Here is a 17,534-nt window from a genome sequence, read left to right on the forward strand (position 1 = left end):
TAACAGCAACAATATTACTAACAAAAGATATAGGAGAATAAATTATTTACACATTCCTGATAATAGATGGCACTGGATGGTTCCCTCCTCCACATTTTTCTTGACCATAAGGAACTCTTCCTCCATGGAAGAGAGTCCCTTCCCCTGCTTTCTGCAGTGGTGTGACTGCTATAGAATAATTCCCATGTCCCAGCCATGCTCTCTCCTGGCTACTGCAAAAATTAACCTGGTGCTGGACAGAGCCAAGACAGCCACACAAACTCAGGGTTTGTTTCAGGGCTAAGGGCTGATATGATAACCATTATCATCAGGTTAGGAAGCTTAAGAAAATGTAGCTGAAGGGAGAAAAAGATTGATGCCAGATATCTATGGGACACTCTCTAGGATGGATCTGATTGCTGTCAGGATCAGAATTATATGCAAAATTTGTTTTATTGCTGAGGAGAACCCTTCCCCCTAAGGGTCCCTCCAAAGAGCTAGTGTAGAAATGAGCTTATTAATGCCTTGGTGAGAACGTGATTTATGTTGCAAGACAGTAGTTTTCATAATTACTAGAGCAGGCTCTATTGATCCTGCTTGTGTCTGGGGATTGTTTATTAGGTGCTTGAGAAGCATATTGGTGTTTTTATTGCACAGTATCATGTATATAATTTATATAGTCATATGACTCTGTAATAATTTTGGACTCAGAGTTGTATGGACTAAGATGAAACTCAGTGTGGTGCTGTGGGCAGGTGTTCTGTGGGCAGGTGTTCTGCTGCCCTGAGAGAGGCAGCAGGGTGCTGATGGAGTGGGAATCTGGGCTATTGACTTGGCTTTTGGCAGGGTATAGGAGTTTCAGACACATCTGCTGGTGCCACCATGTAGACCCTTTCCCAGCCCTGGCCAGTGCAACTTGCACAGCTGTGTGGGTCATACTATCTCTGTGGTAGAAGTAGGTTTTGAAGAGGATGAAATGCAATGGAGGAAATGAAAATGCAGAAGTGGGGAGCTCATGGAATATATGAACCTTTTCACAGAATGTGGGAGGACTGTTCTATGTAGTAGATAGCTGAGAAGTGCAACTAACTGGGCTTTTTGCATTGTGTCCTCATGGGATGGGCTTGATTTTTAGTGCTGTGGAACCTGAATTTCATCATGTAGCAGGTAATCTGCCTGCACCAGATGAAGGCTCTTCAAGCTAGCAAGTCCTGATGCTGAGCTGAAGCTTTGATTGTCATTAGCCAAATGTTTTTATTGATAACATAAAGATCATGTCCGCTTGGGAAGGGAAAGACTGGAAAGATTTTGACCACTGACAAATCCAAGCTCTTGGCAGCCTAGACTTAATGCTAAAGCAGGAATAACCAGAGTTTTTTCATATTCGTTACAATAATTATGGCTGTAATAAGTGCCTACAATGAAGTCTTTCTATTAAAAAAATACATCAGCAAAATTTCTGCCCTTGGAAAGTTTACTTCTGTGTTTGATCATAATAATTCATTTTCAGATGTTTTATAGACCTAGAAGTCATCTATGTTAGTGAGCTGAAGTTCATATTCATATGTTATTACACAGTTACATGCTTTCATGTAGCCAGAAATTAAGATACATAAAATAGTTGTGTTTCTTCTTCAGGCTATGTCTAAATGCAAATCTGCCCAAAAGACAATTGAGAAATGTGACTCTGATGCAACAAACACATTTGAAGATGCACCTAAAGAAAAAAAAAAGAAAAAAAAAAAGCTGAAGAAAAAATTCACCATTCTCTCTGAATGGTGTCTTGTTAGCTAGGCAATATGGTGTGGTGGAACTTTGCAATCTCATTTACTGATGGTTGACCTTTTCACTGCAGAGGCTTAAGTGGTAAAGTATATTTTTATGCCTCACCTAATTTCTCACTGATGACTGCTGACGGAAAGTATGTAAAATGGCTTTCAGGATGTTCCATTTCCAGTGACAGTATTACTTATTGTTTCATTATTCTCATAGGTGCAAAGGTTAATAAATATATATACTTCTGCAATAAAGACAGGGTGATCTGATTATCTCTGTTAATATTTTCAGTTAATATTTGATCATGGACAGTAAGCAGGAAACAGTGCTTGCTGATTACATTCTGCTCTTTTAACAGATGAGCATGTACATGTTACTTGCCTTGCCAGGCTTTAAGGACTATCTGAGGCCTCTGTTTATGGGGTGGCATGTAAGAAAGTGATGATGTCCTTGGTCTGCAAAATTCACCCTATTGCAATTTAACTGAAAATTAAAAGCACAGTCTGGCAAATCAGTTATTTAATTAGATAATAACTGCTGCCATAACAAATTTCTTTTCAGTTTAAAGAAATTTTTCTGTCTGTGAGGAGGTAGAGCTGTGTCACAGCATGTGATTAACAGTCTGGGAAAGTGCAAATATCAGCACTAGATGTCCCTTGATTTCCCTTGCTCTTCTCCCTTAGTGGCCATGACATTATTAAAGCCAGTGGATCCTGTGAAGTAAGTACACTGCACAGTCACAGATGCAGCAAATGCTTTGTCCTGAGCTTAAGAGAACAAACACAAGCTTTGGCATTTTCTGGACTGTTTGAAGTGTCTGGGGTCCTTCAGGGCCCAGGTGTGCAGGGACACTGGGCATCTGCTGCTTCCCGTGGGGCTGTCCTTGCAGGGCAGGGACTGACAGGGTACAGTGGGCACTGACCTTTAGGTCCTGCCTCCCCATTGTCGTGCCTGGTTTGGTTCAGGAGCCCCAGACAACCTGCACTGACCTTCTGCCAGTCCTGCACAGGGCATCTCTCTGTCTGCCTGGGCTGGAGAGAGGGCTGAATTCTGGCTGATGGCACAATTACCCAAACTGCCTGTTGAGATACAGAGCTAGGAGGCTTAATGAAACCAAGCAATGGAAATGTAAACTTACATCTGGAACTGGGTACTTGTCTTTTCAGTGTTTGATTTCACAGTCTTATTTGGCTAAAAAATAAGGAGTTTTACTGTGTTTACTTTTTGTATTTTAGAAAAATGTGTCATCAGTTTGAGCAGTGGATATTATTTCACTGCTGTTTTCACCAGTCTCACCCCATTTAAAGACATTTAAGCAGCTTATATTTGGTGATTTCAAAGGAGAAAGCAGTATTATCACTGTAATATTCCAAACACACAGAGAGATAGGAGGAGTTATATTTTGTTCACCTTCAGTTATTTCCCTCACAAGTAGAGTAAGCTGGTAATTTTTTTTTGTATCCACTGAATAAATGACTTGTGAAAAAGCTTGTACAGATTGAAGTGAATGTTTGTAATCTGTATTACCAGTTTTCTCTTCTTTTGCAAAGGGTGTTATTCAAGATGTGAAAATCATCTTTATACCTAATGGATATATAACACAGTGTCCTAATCTGAATCGCAGTAAGTAGCAATCTTTTTATTGTCTTTATTTTAGCTTTTTCATACAGATTGTTTCTTTGCTTTAAAAATAATACTTTCAGGCTTGTTACTTTTGCATGTGCTGACTTCCAGAAGGCAAGAATTCTGTATAAACAGATTGCATTTTATGTTCAGATAAATCTAGTATGATAGATTGTTGTTTATTTATGGGTTATTGTGTTTTTCCTTATTTTCTGTTTCTTTTTAATCTTTCTCTATTGAGCATGCCCAACCTGCAGTGATTTCTTAAGTCTGGTGCAAGGAATCATGGATTTGCAAGAACTCCTGGCAAAAATGACTGCAAAAGTAGGTACCTAAGCTTTTTTTTAGTTGCCCATTTCCTTCCTTTCCTTCCATAAGACAAAGATGAGAGTATTTATTCGATATGCCATTTCCTATACCATGAACATGATTCTAAATTTTCATAGTGGAGCAAATTTTTTTCTTGCTGTCTGCAGTAGTCTTATGGATATAGCTCCAAGGTTGTTCCTTAAGCTCAATTATGTTTCTGTTGTCTGCTTCATTATTTGTAAGGTAGTGAAAAAATACCCAGTCTGATTTTTTGTAAGAAGCCTTAGCTTGATTTCCCTTTTCATGTTGAGGGATAAATGCAGAAACAAAAGAGTGAAATCTCTCAACAGTTTCCTCACCATGTGATGCTGTCAGAGAGGGGATGTTTTCTTGTGGGGAGTCCTGTGAAGTCTTCCGGACTAGTGTAGTCTTCTTCCTGGGAATTGAAATGAGGCTCCAAAATGAAAATACCTGTGAACCTGCTGACTGTGCTGACCTTGATAGCACCTTTGATCGATGGTTCCTATCAGTGTAAAAGTTAACTCAGCTCCAGGTGATGTGGTGTGTGCTTGGGTTTGTGGTTCTTTTCTTTCTTCTTTTCCCCCCTAGCTTTGGATCAGGAATAGGGTGAATGGGAATCTATAGTGTTGGGGATTTTTTTTTGTTTGTTTGAAATGTTTGAAGTTTTCTTTAGGTTCTGCTCCTACAATACACAGGCAACCTTGGTGTTAAGCCAAGGCCCTTCAGCAAGGCTGTGCTGAAGTTTTGGGATAGGAAACTGTTTTAGAGGTGACCAAACCCCTGATCTGTGTTAAAAGAAGAATCTGAAAACTTTTTGAGGTTATTGTTGATGAACCTTCTGGTAGAGGGTAGTTAATTATCTCTTTTGAAACAGCACTTACATGTTAATTACTTAAATTTAAGTGCAGATGCAACCAACCTGTCGATGCCCTTACTCTCAGTGTAGTTAATGTAGGAATTTCCAAAACAGGATTTGCATGGCAGTGCTGCTTTTGTAAAAAAAATGATACTTTTTAATGCAGTGCCTTCAAATGCTCTTTCTCTTCCCAGTAGGAAAGGGGAAACTGTTTTTTGGAGAGTGCATGTGTTATGCTGGCCTCTTACTCAGCTGACATGCTTTGGACAGGCTGGATCCAAATGAAAAATGTGAAGCTTTTAGTTCAGTTTTCTGCTTGTGCTATGAAAGAGAGGCAATTATTTTGAGCCCTGCTGGTGGTATGAGCAAGTTCCAATTATGCAGTGTACTGAGTAACTTGCCTTCTCTGATGTTAATTATATTTTTGCTTGCTCGTACTTTATGAGGGGAAGCAAATAACACAGTATTTGTACTGCAAAGACTCTAAAGTGGTGCTGGCATAATCCTTCATCAAATTCCTTTTCTGTTACAGCAGTCCTCTGACTGTTTTGTTGCAGTTGTTTCCTGTTGTCCAGGCAAAATGCATGCAACAGGAAAGGAAACTAACTTGGTAGAAAATTGCAAGTTATAAATAGGGGGTCTAGAGAGAAGTATTAAGGTTTGTATCTGCCTTTTAAGTCCTAGCCACATGAATTACTAATGTAGACACAAGTATATTTTGTGGGGATGATGCATGTCAAGGCTTTGAAGGGCTGTGCAGCTGCCTGCAGAGATCCTGTTTGGCCTGGCATGTGGTCAAAGAATGGCTTGCTAGTGTATAGCAGCGAGCATCCCTAGCTCCCGATCCTACACCAAGAGATGCAGAGCATGAACAAGATGTTTTGAAAAAGTGTCTTGGTGTCTCGTTGTTTTTAGGCTCCACTGTATCCAGATTTCAGCTCCTCTCTCAATCTGTGTTTGGTTACAGCTGTATCACAGCGCTGAATAGAGTAGCAAGTGTTGTTTGCAATGAATGTATATGTGCAGTTTATAGAAATTAAAATTATGGAGACTCAGAGCTGGGAAGGAAACATCCAGCTACTGGTTTCCAGCTCCAATAATTTTAGTAGCTGTGCAAGTTATGCAGAATGAAAGCAGGAAAGGTAGGCTCCCTCCTGCTTGGGCTGTACCTCTCCTGAGTCTGATGGGCTCAGGGTGGGACACAGGGCCTATGTGAGTGGTCCAGCAGAGCCAGGCTATGGCAGATTTTCATGGAGTGCTATGAAAGGATCATTTTATCATGACTTGTAGCAAGCTAACCACACTTACACCCTCTTCCTACCTGTGTTTTATGAAGACATAGCTTTTAAAGACTAATAAATCCTAGCTTTTAAAACTTATATTATTTTCATCATAATTTGAATTAATTTCTGAATCTCTCCAGTAGATATGTTCAATTTAATTTTGTGTCCTTAAATAGAGACACACTGTATGTCAGGATGTTACAATCTGGCTAAAATGTTAATTTGCTGCAGGAGAAAAGGGTTGTGTTACATTGCAGCATTCCCCACTGCTGGGCTAGAGTACTGTTAGTTCCTCTAAGTGTAATGGCTAAAATAATTCATGTGGCTTTAACAAGCTACTGAAATCAGTCTGGACATCTCCTGCACTTCTTTGAGTGGAATATAACTTCTTTTGGTAAATTATGAGCCTCCACTAGGGTGTGGTTTATATTCAGATGTGCTTGTTACATTAAGACTTCCAGCACAGAAATTTCTACTGAGTCTTTCCTTGCTGGAAGTCAAAAGGGTTCAAGCTTGGCTTTGATTAAAGTCAAGAAAAATCAAGCACTTGACTTCATTTATGGACTAGGCAATCTGGTTTATTTACATCATGGGTTTATACAGGCAGGGATACTTTCATAAATCACAAAATTTTCCCTGTAAATTTTGATTTTTTTTTTTTTTAATTTCATGTATTTATTTTGCCAGAAAAAAATTTGAACAGAAGCCAGTTATTTGTAGGGGCAGGGAAGGAATGCATGTATTTACTGCTAAATATTAAGCTTCTATTTCTGTTGTAACAACAAGGAGTGTTCAGAGCTAGCCACAAGCCCAGGGTTTACTCCAGGAGCATGGTTTCTCCATTGGTCATAGTTGGGATGACCATGTACTAACTCCATCAGAATCTGAGGAATAGGGTTAGTTTTTACCGGCTGATTTTCTGGTTCAGCGTTTCGAAGGTTGTGGTCAAAGTTGGTTTTGCTGAAAATAAGTGTAGTGGTTTTTGCTTTTTTAAATCATGTGTTTGCATTGCAGAAATCTCATCAAGTTAATTTCATTTATAGTTAAATTATGCAGAAACAAGACTGAGTCAATTGGAAGATTGTCATTGTGAGAAGACTTGTCAAGTAAATGGATTGATCTACAGAGACAAAGACTCATGGGTTGAAGATGATCATTGCAGGAATTGCACATGCAAAGTAAGCATTTCTGAAGAGTTTGAAAGCTAAGATCTAATGAAAATGTGAAAATGGCCTTTGAATACCTAATGTTCACTCAGAATTACTGTGTTTTTAGTATGTGTCTAGTGGCAGCATGGACAATAGAGAGGAAAATGGAAAAATAAATAAAATTTTGACATTCCTTATTTGTAAGCTTCATACATAAAATCTGCCTTCCCTTGACAATGCTTTCTTATTTGTTCTAATTATAGCTGTGAGGACTTTGTGGTCTTGGGGTGAAGGAGTGGCATTGTCTGTGTTTGGTTTGGAATTGTTTTCACTGCAGTAGCTTTTTCAAAAAGGAGGCTTTATCTTAATAATATTCATAGATGCTTAGTTGCATCTTGCATGGTAACAACTTGCATATTCGTTTTCAGCATTTATCAGACTGAAAAATACAAGGGACAGAAAGAGGATTAGTATGCAAAACTTGTATCTTTGAAATTATTTGATAAATATCTGAAGAGAGCCTTTGTTTGCTCAGGAAAATAGAAGCCTGATTGTTTAAAAAACTCAAAGATGATAGGAACAGCATACAGAAAGTAGGGCTTATGTTCTTGACTTATGTTTTCCAGTTAATGTGTTTTGCTCTGGGTTTGGGGGTAAAACCAGAAATATGTATCAAAATACTGAGGGCAGTATACCTTCAGCTGCACTTTTGTAGTTGGATGGGGTTAAATCTGTTACTAAAAGATAGGTTTGTAATCCAGAATGGTGTTTTCACTTACTTAAATAGTTCTTAGTGTTTTGTATAAAATACTCACTCATTGCAGCAGCAGTAGTTGAATTTTGTCCTAAACCCCTTTGCTCAGAGCGGAGTTGTGGAATGTCGGAGGATGTCCTGTCCCCCTCTGGAGTGTCCTCCTGATGCTCTCCCTGTGCATGTGGACAGTCAGTGCTGCAAAGTGTGCAAGGGTGAGTACATCACACAGACCTCGCTGTTTTGCCTTCTATTTCAGCAGAGTTAACCATATCCTGCCAGCAGGCATGTTTTGTTATGATTTTCAGAGATCCTGGTAGTTGAGGTAACATAGGTCATAGTGGCAAACATGATTTAGGAAGAAAATAAATAATTGCTGAGAAGTGAACAAGCATTGCAAATTTCTGAGGTACTATTTTTACCTATTGTTAGTGTAAAATTATTCATCCTGTTGGGGGTTGGGAAGACTGACTTGGCTCCAGTTGGTATCTCCTCTTGATGTTGAGGAGCATCAAGTCTATGGTGTAAACTTCCTTTTGTGATGAGTAACTAACCAAGCTGTTATCTTTTCACCTATCTTTTATTTCAAGTTAAAAGACTTTTCTTTAAAATAAACATGACAGTATATCAGACCCTGGCTTAATATCACTGTGTGGAGCCATAGTTTGCTGTAATTAATTTCCAAATAAATTAATGAGAAGAAAGAAAAGCTAAGTACATTTTGTGATTGATGTTATTATCAGCTTTCAGTTCCTTTTACTGGGAACGAAAGCTGTTAAGTAACATTCACGGAAGGAATATTCAATATTTGTTACTTTAATAGCAGTACAAGGAACAAAGACAATTTATGTATGAAAATTTTAGCTGTATTTTAATGCCAGTTGTACCTTAAGCAGCACAAATTCTTTTCCCCCTGATCTGTTCTGGAAGATATGTAAACTTCATGCATGAGCTTTTCAATAATTTATTAGGACAGGGATGTTGAATTATTTTAGGATTTATTAGGAAAATAATAACACTTTTTTAGCATTCTGTCACCCTTCTTTAGTAATTGAATTCATTAGTTCCTTGCACAAATATCCTTTAGCTGTGATCTTGCACTTGCTCTTGTTTCTCATGTAATCTCATTTCTCTCGGCTGTATGTCAGCATGAATATTCTGCATGCTAAAAGATGTTCATGAACAGAGTACTTGGGTGGTAGAGTGGCCATTCTGGCCTGTATTATTTGTCTCAAAATATTTTTATTTGTAACATAGAAAGTCTAGGAAGTTCTTTCATGAAACTGGATGTACGCACAAGAGTCAAAATCTGACACAAAGAAATTGTAAGGCAGAAAATTGTAGATTCAGTGTATACCCTCATGAGTAAACTGTTCCTGTTGTTTGTAATGGGAAGATGAACAATCAAACTTGCCTTTTGTCAGTGATTGGCACAAACTTGACTCGTTATTCTGACAAGAACTCAGCATGTCAGTCAATGGGAAGAGACATATGGAAGTTGATTGAAATTGATTGTAAATGCCAGCTCCTTGACAAAATTATGTGCTAGGACCACAGTTAGTCACCTCTAGGTAGATAGTAGTAATTGCAGAGGTTTTCCAAAGAGCTGCACTGCAGGTGTTATTTTCTCTGTGCTTTTTCTGTTTAGCTCTGATAGAACCATCAGTTGTAATTTGCTGTCTCTAGGGATTATTGAATGGCTGAGTTACTGAACACTTTCCCATCTTAGCTAAGGGTTAATGAGCAAACTCTAATGTCTGATATGTTAAGGGGTTTAGGCAGTTCAGTTTTGATCCCTACCACCTTGTGTTAGCATTTAAACTAATATTTGAGAAAAGACTATAATTTTAAATATAATTTTTCGGAATCCAGTGTGTCCATTCTTCTGTTAAAAGCAGTCTTGTCTTTTAGGAAAGGCAGAAAGAAAGAAAGGAAAACAGAAAGAAAGAAGGAATGTCTCTATTTCAAATTCTCCTAAAAATAGTTACTGGGATTCCTAATTTAAACAAAGCTTCCTCATCTGAAGTTTTCTTCAGAAGTGAGATCACAACAAGGCAGGCATAAAAACTAGGGCAGCTTTTGAAAAACAAAGAAAACTAAGATGCCAAAAGGAAGACACCTCATTTTAAATGCTTTAGTGATGATGAAAACTGTGTTAGCCTGAAAATCGTAAATCACTTTTTTTTTTTTTTAAGAAACGAACATTTTCACAAAGAGTCATTAGAAGCAAATTTATGTCTGAAGGTTCATGAAGATTGATGTAGCAGTCTCTTCTGCTTAAAATTTGGAAATCAATTTGGCTATGACAGTTGTTGCTGTGGAACCATTGGCATCACCTGTAAGGGGGACACACCTGTGAGTGCTTCCCTTACTTGGGCACTCAGGAGGAAAATTCAGGTAAAACAGTCCTAGATAGAGTGTGTGTTTTGAGAACAGACTGCTCTGAACACTTGCACTGTGCAAGTGGCTTGACTCTCAAAGCTTTAAAGCACTGTTCAATTGCAACATAGAATTCATACCTTTTAGCTTTCCTTTCAGGGTCACAGGTCAGACTTTTAGTGGCCAAGTACAGAAAGAGCTGAAATGCCACAGCAGAAAGTTATTTTATCAGTGTTTAACATCCATCTAGTTTGTAATGTAGGGCGCTTTTATAGTGGATACTTGATTTGTGTGAGATCGTAACAGTCCAGCTGCTCTCTTTAATTGATGGATTTACTGTCCCTCTCTGGAATTGGAATTTAGACATGTAGTTGCATGGGGACTGTGATAATTCGGGTCATAATTGACCAAGCTGTTTGCTGCTGTGGCCCTGATGCCCATTGCCTTCTTCCTGGTGGCAGTAGTCCCAAGCTAGGAGACTTTGCCATGAAGTGAGTGAGGAATGATCATGTGTTCCAGTCTGTTGGTTCATTTGTGGAGCCACTTATCTTTGGCAGAAGGGTCAAAACTTCAGACAAAAGTTTTGCAGTAGGAGTTCTCAGTTTCCTGGGAAAATCCTACATATTTCATGTGTGCCTGAAGAATATTTTCCTGAAATAGATTTTTTGCAGTTTGTTGATTCAGTAGTCATTCACTGCATCCAATCTGTTTGTGCAGTCCTCCAGTAAGTTGAAGAGTTCACCTTTGTGCCCACAAAAAATGTGAAGGCTTAATTGAAATCTGTGCTTACATTATTCTTGTGATGAACTGGATGGTAATAAATGTATCCAGTTCTTGAAGTGAGTCATGAGGACCTCTAATAACACAAATACTGTAACTACACAATGTTGGTAGTGAAAATATTTTATATTGAGTGGGGTTATTTAGTCCAGTACATATTCTTTATGCTTCTATTCCCTCTCTTTAGTTTGGGTAAAGAGGCTACTTTCTCTTAAAATGAATTTATTGTTCGTTACTCTGTAACTATATGACTGATATAATGACTGACTGACTTCTGATGAAAGCAAAATGAATCGTATTTTTAATGTATTGATATTTTTTAGTGTATGTGAATACTGGTTTTACTTCTTCATTATACCTTACATTTATTTGCTGCTTAAATACTGATTTAATTAATTTTTAATCTCCCTCCTCCTCTCGAATTACAGCAAAGTGTATCTATGGAGGCAAAGTTCTAGCAGAAGGTCAACGAGTATTAACCAAGAGCTGCAGGGAATGTCGAGTAAGTTTCAGTTTTATAAACCTTTCCTGTTTTTAAATGTATCTGTGGTGTTCAGAAGTGACAGTTAGTGCATTTCTTTAGGCTTCCTTCATGCAAATGTGACATCTGTTGTCTTGAAAAAGGTGACCTTGAAGTCATTGAAAGCCACAAATACAAAAACAAGGCAGGAATATGACCCTCGCAGGATAACAAAAGTATGGGCAAAATGATTTGGAAGAATGTTTTCTCTTATCTCTGCTTTCATGAGCTTTAGAAAAAAGTAACAGCCTCTTGAGCAAATTACTTACTTCAGCCAAATTGCTAAAATTTGAACCAACCTTCTTGTTATATTGTGTGAGTTACTCTATGTTTTCCCTAGTATTGTTCAAATTATATACAGCTCTTCTAATAATTGAAGTAAATTACATGATATTGGAGTGGACTGAATTCTTTTTGGCAAATTCATGACATTTGGACTATGATAGTAAGTATTTAAGAGCACAGGTGAATGGAGGCTGTGTTAGATTGGTTCAGGGAGTGTTGGTGAATGTGCATTGGAAAAGATTACAGTGATCTGGTTGTTGTGCTTCGAGCTCAATGTATGGAGTAGCAATTTTATGTTCACTAATGGAAATGGACAATAGCTGGTTGCAGATGTTGTGAAAACAACTTGTTATACAGAATTACTTTGCTGTTGTTACTGTTGAGCTGTATGGGGTGTTCAGCATTGCATATACAAATACGTGGGCAAAGTTGTTGCCTTGGAAAGGCAGACTAAGATGCCTCTTATTTATAATATGACATATAATGATTATTTGAGAGTGGAAGTACATTTATAAAATGAGAACAGGAGTTTTTTCATGTTAAAGAGAAACCAGAGAGGGTGATCTGAATAACATTTGTGGAACTTCTCTGTGCTATAAATGAGTGTTATATTCATCATTAGGAGTATGATAATTCATTCAGGAAGATTAAAAGCAAATACCAACTATCAAATATCTGTCATTAGGAATGAGTAAAATAATGAAAACAGCTTTTGTATTTTGCTTATTGTTAAAAGGAAAATGATATGGCAATGTTAATTACAGTAACATTACAGTTGGTATTTGCATCTTAATTGACAGTATTGGGAAATATTCAAAATGGCATCTGTGAATGTTACACCATAAAAAAATTTTTTGATGCATTCCTTCAGAAAAACCCCAACAAATGGAAGTTCTGTCCACAGCTGTGCTTCAACAAAACATTAAACCTCACTGGCCTGGGGAGAGTTTTTAAGAGGGTGCTTGCATCTGTTTCTGTGGGCTGGTGTGTCTCTGTGCAGGAGGTTCATTCAATATGTCTTCAGCATGACCTCCTAAGTCTGCCCTACTTGTCTACTGCCTCAGTTAGGAATGCTCCCTAGATGAAGGATGAGTCAAACTGTGGCTGTGTCATTGTTTTCTGTCCCATGTGGATAGGGTGTTGTATGAAAAAGGAGGGACTAGGGACTTCGTAATAGGGGAGGACCATACAAAATTTAGCATGGTTTAATTTTCCAGACTTGAAAAACTGACATCAAGTTTCAAAAGCTGCTGATCCATGAAGGAATACAGTGGAGGGTACGCATCTACTGTCAATGTTATAGTGTTGATAAAGATGACTTAAAAATCTTCATGTCTGTAAAGAAGGATATATTTGTAACTGGAGTAATGTCAAAAAGATTAACTTGAAATTTCACATTTCAATTTTTATTTGAAGATAGATTCCGTAATCTTTGCATACGTACTGATCCAAACTTAAGAGGCTTTTAACTTGTATTGATTTTTCCATCTAAAAATAATACTACTACTGATGGATCCAGCTAGATCAAAGATTTTCTTTTTCAGGCTGAGAGACCTTTTTTTAATTTTTCAAAACTAATCCAGACTAAAAATATTTATGATGCACATCCTCTTAACCATAAGCACAGCTGTTACTCCTGAACAACCATTCCCAGCTGGAATCCTGCCCACAAACCCTCTTTAGATTAATCTACAATGACAAAATGAGCACACAGGTATTTCTAACAATCACAAAACAGTTCCGATTTGATGGGGACCTCTGGAGGTCATCTTGTCCAACTGTCCTGCTTGAGCAGGGTTTCCTGGAGCCAGTTGCCCAGGACCACGTCTAGATGGCTTTTGAGTATCTTCAAGGATGGAGACTCCACAGCTTCTCTGGGCAGCCTTACACTGCAAGAGTGTTTCCTGATGTTCACATGGGCCCTGCTGTTTCACTTTGTGCCCCTGGACCCTGGTCCTGTCACTGGGCACTCAGAAGAGTGCTGCTCAGAAGAGGCTGGCTCCATCCTCTTGGCACCTTCCATTTGGGTATTTATATGTGTCTGTAGGATCCCCTCTGAGCCTTCTTCTCTCCAGCCTTTCCTCCTGTGAGATGCTTCAGTCTATTTTTTATCCTCATGGTGCATGGCTGATCTTTCCCAGCTTTTTCATCTCTCTCTTGTGGTGAGAAGGTGAGAAGGCCAGAAAATACAAGTGTATATGAGCTTTTGATAACTGCACTTTTCTGCATTCAATAAGTGTTTGATTTTTTGTTTGTTAGTTTGTTTAGGTTTTTTTTTTTTTTTTGGGTTTTACTTGTATGGTGATGTGGGCCATTGAATGTCAATGGAAAAATTTTTATAACTTTTCTTGGAGTGGGAATTTGCAGTTGATCAGCTGCCTGTGAATGGCATGATATCTGTTCATAAACAGATCACATTCTTGACAGCAAAGGGTACAAAAATAAATACCTCTTCATTAATGCTGGGAGCCGGCAGTCACAGTGTGCCATACAAGATGGACAGGGCCCACAGCTTTCAGGAAGGTTGACTAAAAAGTTTTTTGTAAAGATATGGAACAATGTGCTTCTTCAGAGTGACAACTAAGGCTGCTGTTTGAAGCTGTGTCCTAAGAGACTGATCAATACCAGCTTGTTGTGGCTTAGGAGTGACACTTCTGGATGAGGTGCTCTCACTGAAACCACATCTTTTCACTTTCCTGGGTGGGATGGAGAGGAGAACTGGAGGCACAAAAGGGAAAGATCACGGGTTGAGATAAGAACAGTTTACTGGAATCAGCAAGGACATAAAGAAAATAAACAGTAACAGCAATAATAGTAATGACAATGGGTACAGGGAAGAGGTGATCGATTCACAGGGAGCAACAAAACCCAACTGCTCCCTCTCAACCCCACCAGCCCCACCCCAGAGTGAGGTGGTATAGAATAACCTCCTGTCCTGGCCATGCCCCTCCTGGCTACTGCAGAGATCAACCCTGTCTTGTCCAGAATTAGGGCAGAGATAAATTCAGACAGGAAAAAAAACCACACCAAAATAGCCTTATCTGAAATGTTGCAAATAATTTTCAAAGCCGATCTTGTGAAATGAGCTGTTTGTTCAGATTTTCAATGCATGTCACTGATTAGGCTTACATACAATCCTTTTTTTTATGTACTTACCTTGATAATTACAAGAAATTTAATTATCTTATTGTAAATTTTTGACTCCAGACCTCATTCTTTGTGGATTTTATGTCACAACTGAAGGTTGATATATTTATTCCAGACAAAATGTCTTTTTGACGTCCACTTCTATTCACATTCTATGACTGCTACATATGTGAATTGAATATAAAAAGGAATAATTTTTCTAAGGCTGCCTGAAGCAATAATTCTGAAGTGTGAACTCTTCTTACTTATCTCAGTGGATAAAATCTGAAATCTGATGATGATAATTCTTATAATTGGATCTATACTAGTTTATAACAAATTGATTTTAACCCAAAGAATACTCAACATGGAAATGTTTTAATTGTTTTAAAACATAATTAAAAATAAGTTTGTTTTCCCAAGATGCAAATTCTGCAGAAAATAGAAGACTTAAGGAAATAAAATCTTACTATCATTAAATTAATGGAATTCTCAATTTGTGTTGTTTAATCTCCTTGTGGGTCACTAAAGAAGCAGTAAGCTTGGAATAAATTTGTCTTTAGCTTTTTGACTCATTCTGACACTTACTTGACTTTCCATACTTGCCATATCTTTCTGGCCAGACTTATTGCCAGTCAACACTTTTTGTTGGTATGCTGACATACTTTACTCTTTCTGCTGTAATTGTCCTGTCTGAGATTAAATAGGCAATGAGTTACAGCCAGAACTTTTCTAGCTGGTTCTTTGATAACGTGATAGTAAGTGATAGCTCGGTGTCTGGTACTTTTATCACCTTTGATCCTGCAGTTGCACAGAGAACCGTGAGGGATTCTTCCCTTTCCCTTCTGGAAGTGAGATCAGGAGACCTAACGCCTCTGTTAACTTCACTGTTCTTGTGGCCACTTGCTCTGATGATGTGTGCCCTCTGTGCTGCTGTAGGGAGCTGCTTTTTCTTAAAAAAAATAAGAAAAGCAGATGCCGGTGGGGTTTTTTTAGCATTATTCATGACAGCAGCTGGTGCAACTTGCCAATAAAGGCAATTGGCCCTGCTTAGCCTTAAGAGTGTAATGTCAGGGGCAGTGACGGGCAGCGATTACAGAATGGTCAGATTTGCATTTCCCTGCGTCAGCTGCACTTCTCAGCTCTAAGTCCTGCAAGCTGCTGGGCACCTCGGCCACATCATTTGTGCCTTGTAGACTCAGCAGGCATTTCCTAAGTGTGTAGGGCAGCTCGAGGCTGTGAGATCTCCTTCTGGAGCCTGGAGGTGCAGAGCTGAGTAGGTGTGGTGAGGTGAAGTGGCAAGGCTGATGACCAGCAAAGCTTTTTACCTGTGTGAGCCTGTGCTTTGGTGTGGTGTGGCACAGTGTTGTGTAGCTATGAGAGCAAGCTTCTGCACTGGATGTTTCTTCATGCAGGGTGGACTCATAGGTAATTTCAATATCCTCTGTTCAAAGTCATGTATCTGGTCCTTCAGATTATGAGAATGATTGCTTTAATGAGGTTTTGTCTATTTTTTGATACTGGTTTTCCTCTGCTTTCCTAGCCCTAGATATGTTTGGATCATATTTTTAAACTTGTCTCTGCAAACATGATAGCTGGAAAATGAAATTTCTTCATTTAAAGAAAGCAGAAATTCTTATTCCACCTTTTTGCTCAGCCATCTGAGATGTCATAAAAATATTCTGGGAGGAGTGAGGACTAGACTGATGTTAAAAAGGTGTTTTGGCAACATAGCAGGCTGCCTGCTATGTGGAGTTTCATAGCTTGGAAAATGACATTACTCAGGTGTGGACAGTCCTGTGGGGTAGTTACTGTAGTTCCTACTGAGCAAAAATCCTAGTTGTTAATTTTTGCTTCACTTGCTAGTTTTCAGTGATGGCATAGCTGCATAAGGGGTGCTGAACAAGTAAATCATGGTATGAAGAAGGCTGGAGGGGGAGATAAGGTAAGAGGAGGCTATTTTGGGACAAGATTTTAAGAAACAACAAACTAAAGCACTGGAGAGCTGTTTGGTCTGGAGATGCAGTGAGGCTGATCTGCTGGATGGGAGAAGATGGAGTAAAATTTAGTGGAAAAATCTCCCCATGAAGTCTCTATTTCTATGATTACAGAAAGTTCTATCAGCATCTAGACCTCCTACCACAGTCTTATCTGAATCTAGAAATCAAAATCATAGCAATGTCTTTAGCTTGATTTTTACACAGCAGTTTCTGTAGGGATCTCTCAAGATGAGCTTTCTTCTCTGAAGGATCTAACTTTGGAAATAAGGTGATCAGTATTTCTAAAGTACAGACTCTTGTAATTGGACATGACAGAACAACACAACACTTGAAAATACTGGTCTTGCTCTGTAAATTAGAGTTGAATAACTTATCAGTGAAATATGTGGACTGTGAAATAAGAAGAATAAAGCTCAGATTTGCAGAAAGCAGGAAGACTATCTTTAAGCTGGAAGGAAATTATTAAATTCCTTCAAATACTTGAAAAAAAGACAACTATACTTTGAGACTACATATTTGGTAAAACTAGCTCAGAATTTTGAGCTGAAGTTGCCTGGTTTTTTTTTTTTTATGCTGGGCAGAGAAATGCACAGTAGATTATTCTAGACTTGATATTATGGTGGAACAAATGAATTTAACTTACTTTTTGCTAATTTACCAGGGCTGTTACTGGAGATTACTAGTGCTGTGGATGGAAA

The 17,534-nt window shown here is 38.4% G+C and overlaps 1 protein-coding gene across 5 annotated transcripts in view; it reads left to right on the top strand.

Moving 5' to 3' along the window:
• Window positions 1–17,534, top strand: part of NELL1 (neural EGFL like 1) — a 282,863-nt gene that overhangs the window by 61,473 nt on the left and 203,856 nt on the right. For all 5 annotated transcript variants that reach the window (XM_068194180.1, XM_068194182.1, XM_068194181.1 and 2 more), the window contains exons 6-10: window positions 3,306–3,378; window positions 3,620–3,702; window positions 6,891–7,025; window positions 7,859–7,961; window positions 11,334–11,407. In XM_068194180.1, coding sequence (XP_068050281.1) covers window positions 3,306–3,378; window positions 3,620–3,702; window positions 6,891–7,025; window positions 7,859–7,961; window positions 11,334–11,407 — 468 coding nt within the window. The remainder of the gene's footprint in view (window positions 1–3,305; window positions 3,379–3,619; window positions 3,703–6,890; window positions 7,026–7,858; window positions 7,962–11,333; window positions 11,408–17,534) is intronic.

This window comes from Anomalospiza imberbis, chromosome 6 (assembly GCF_031753505.1).
Source record: "Anomalospiza imberbis isolate Cuckoo-Finch-1a 21T00152 chromosome 6, ASM3175350v1, whole genome shotgun sequence".
In the NCBI taxonomy this organism is placed as follows: domain Eukaryota; kingdom Metazoa; phylum Chordata; class Aves; order Passeriformes; family Viduidae; genus Anomalospiza; species Anomalospiza imberbis.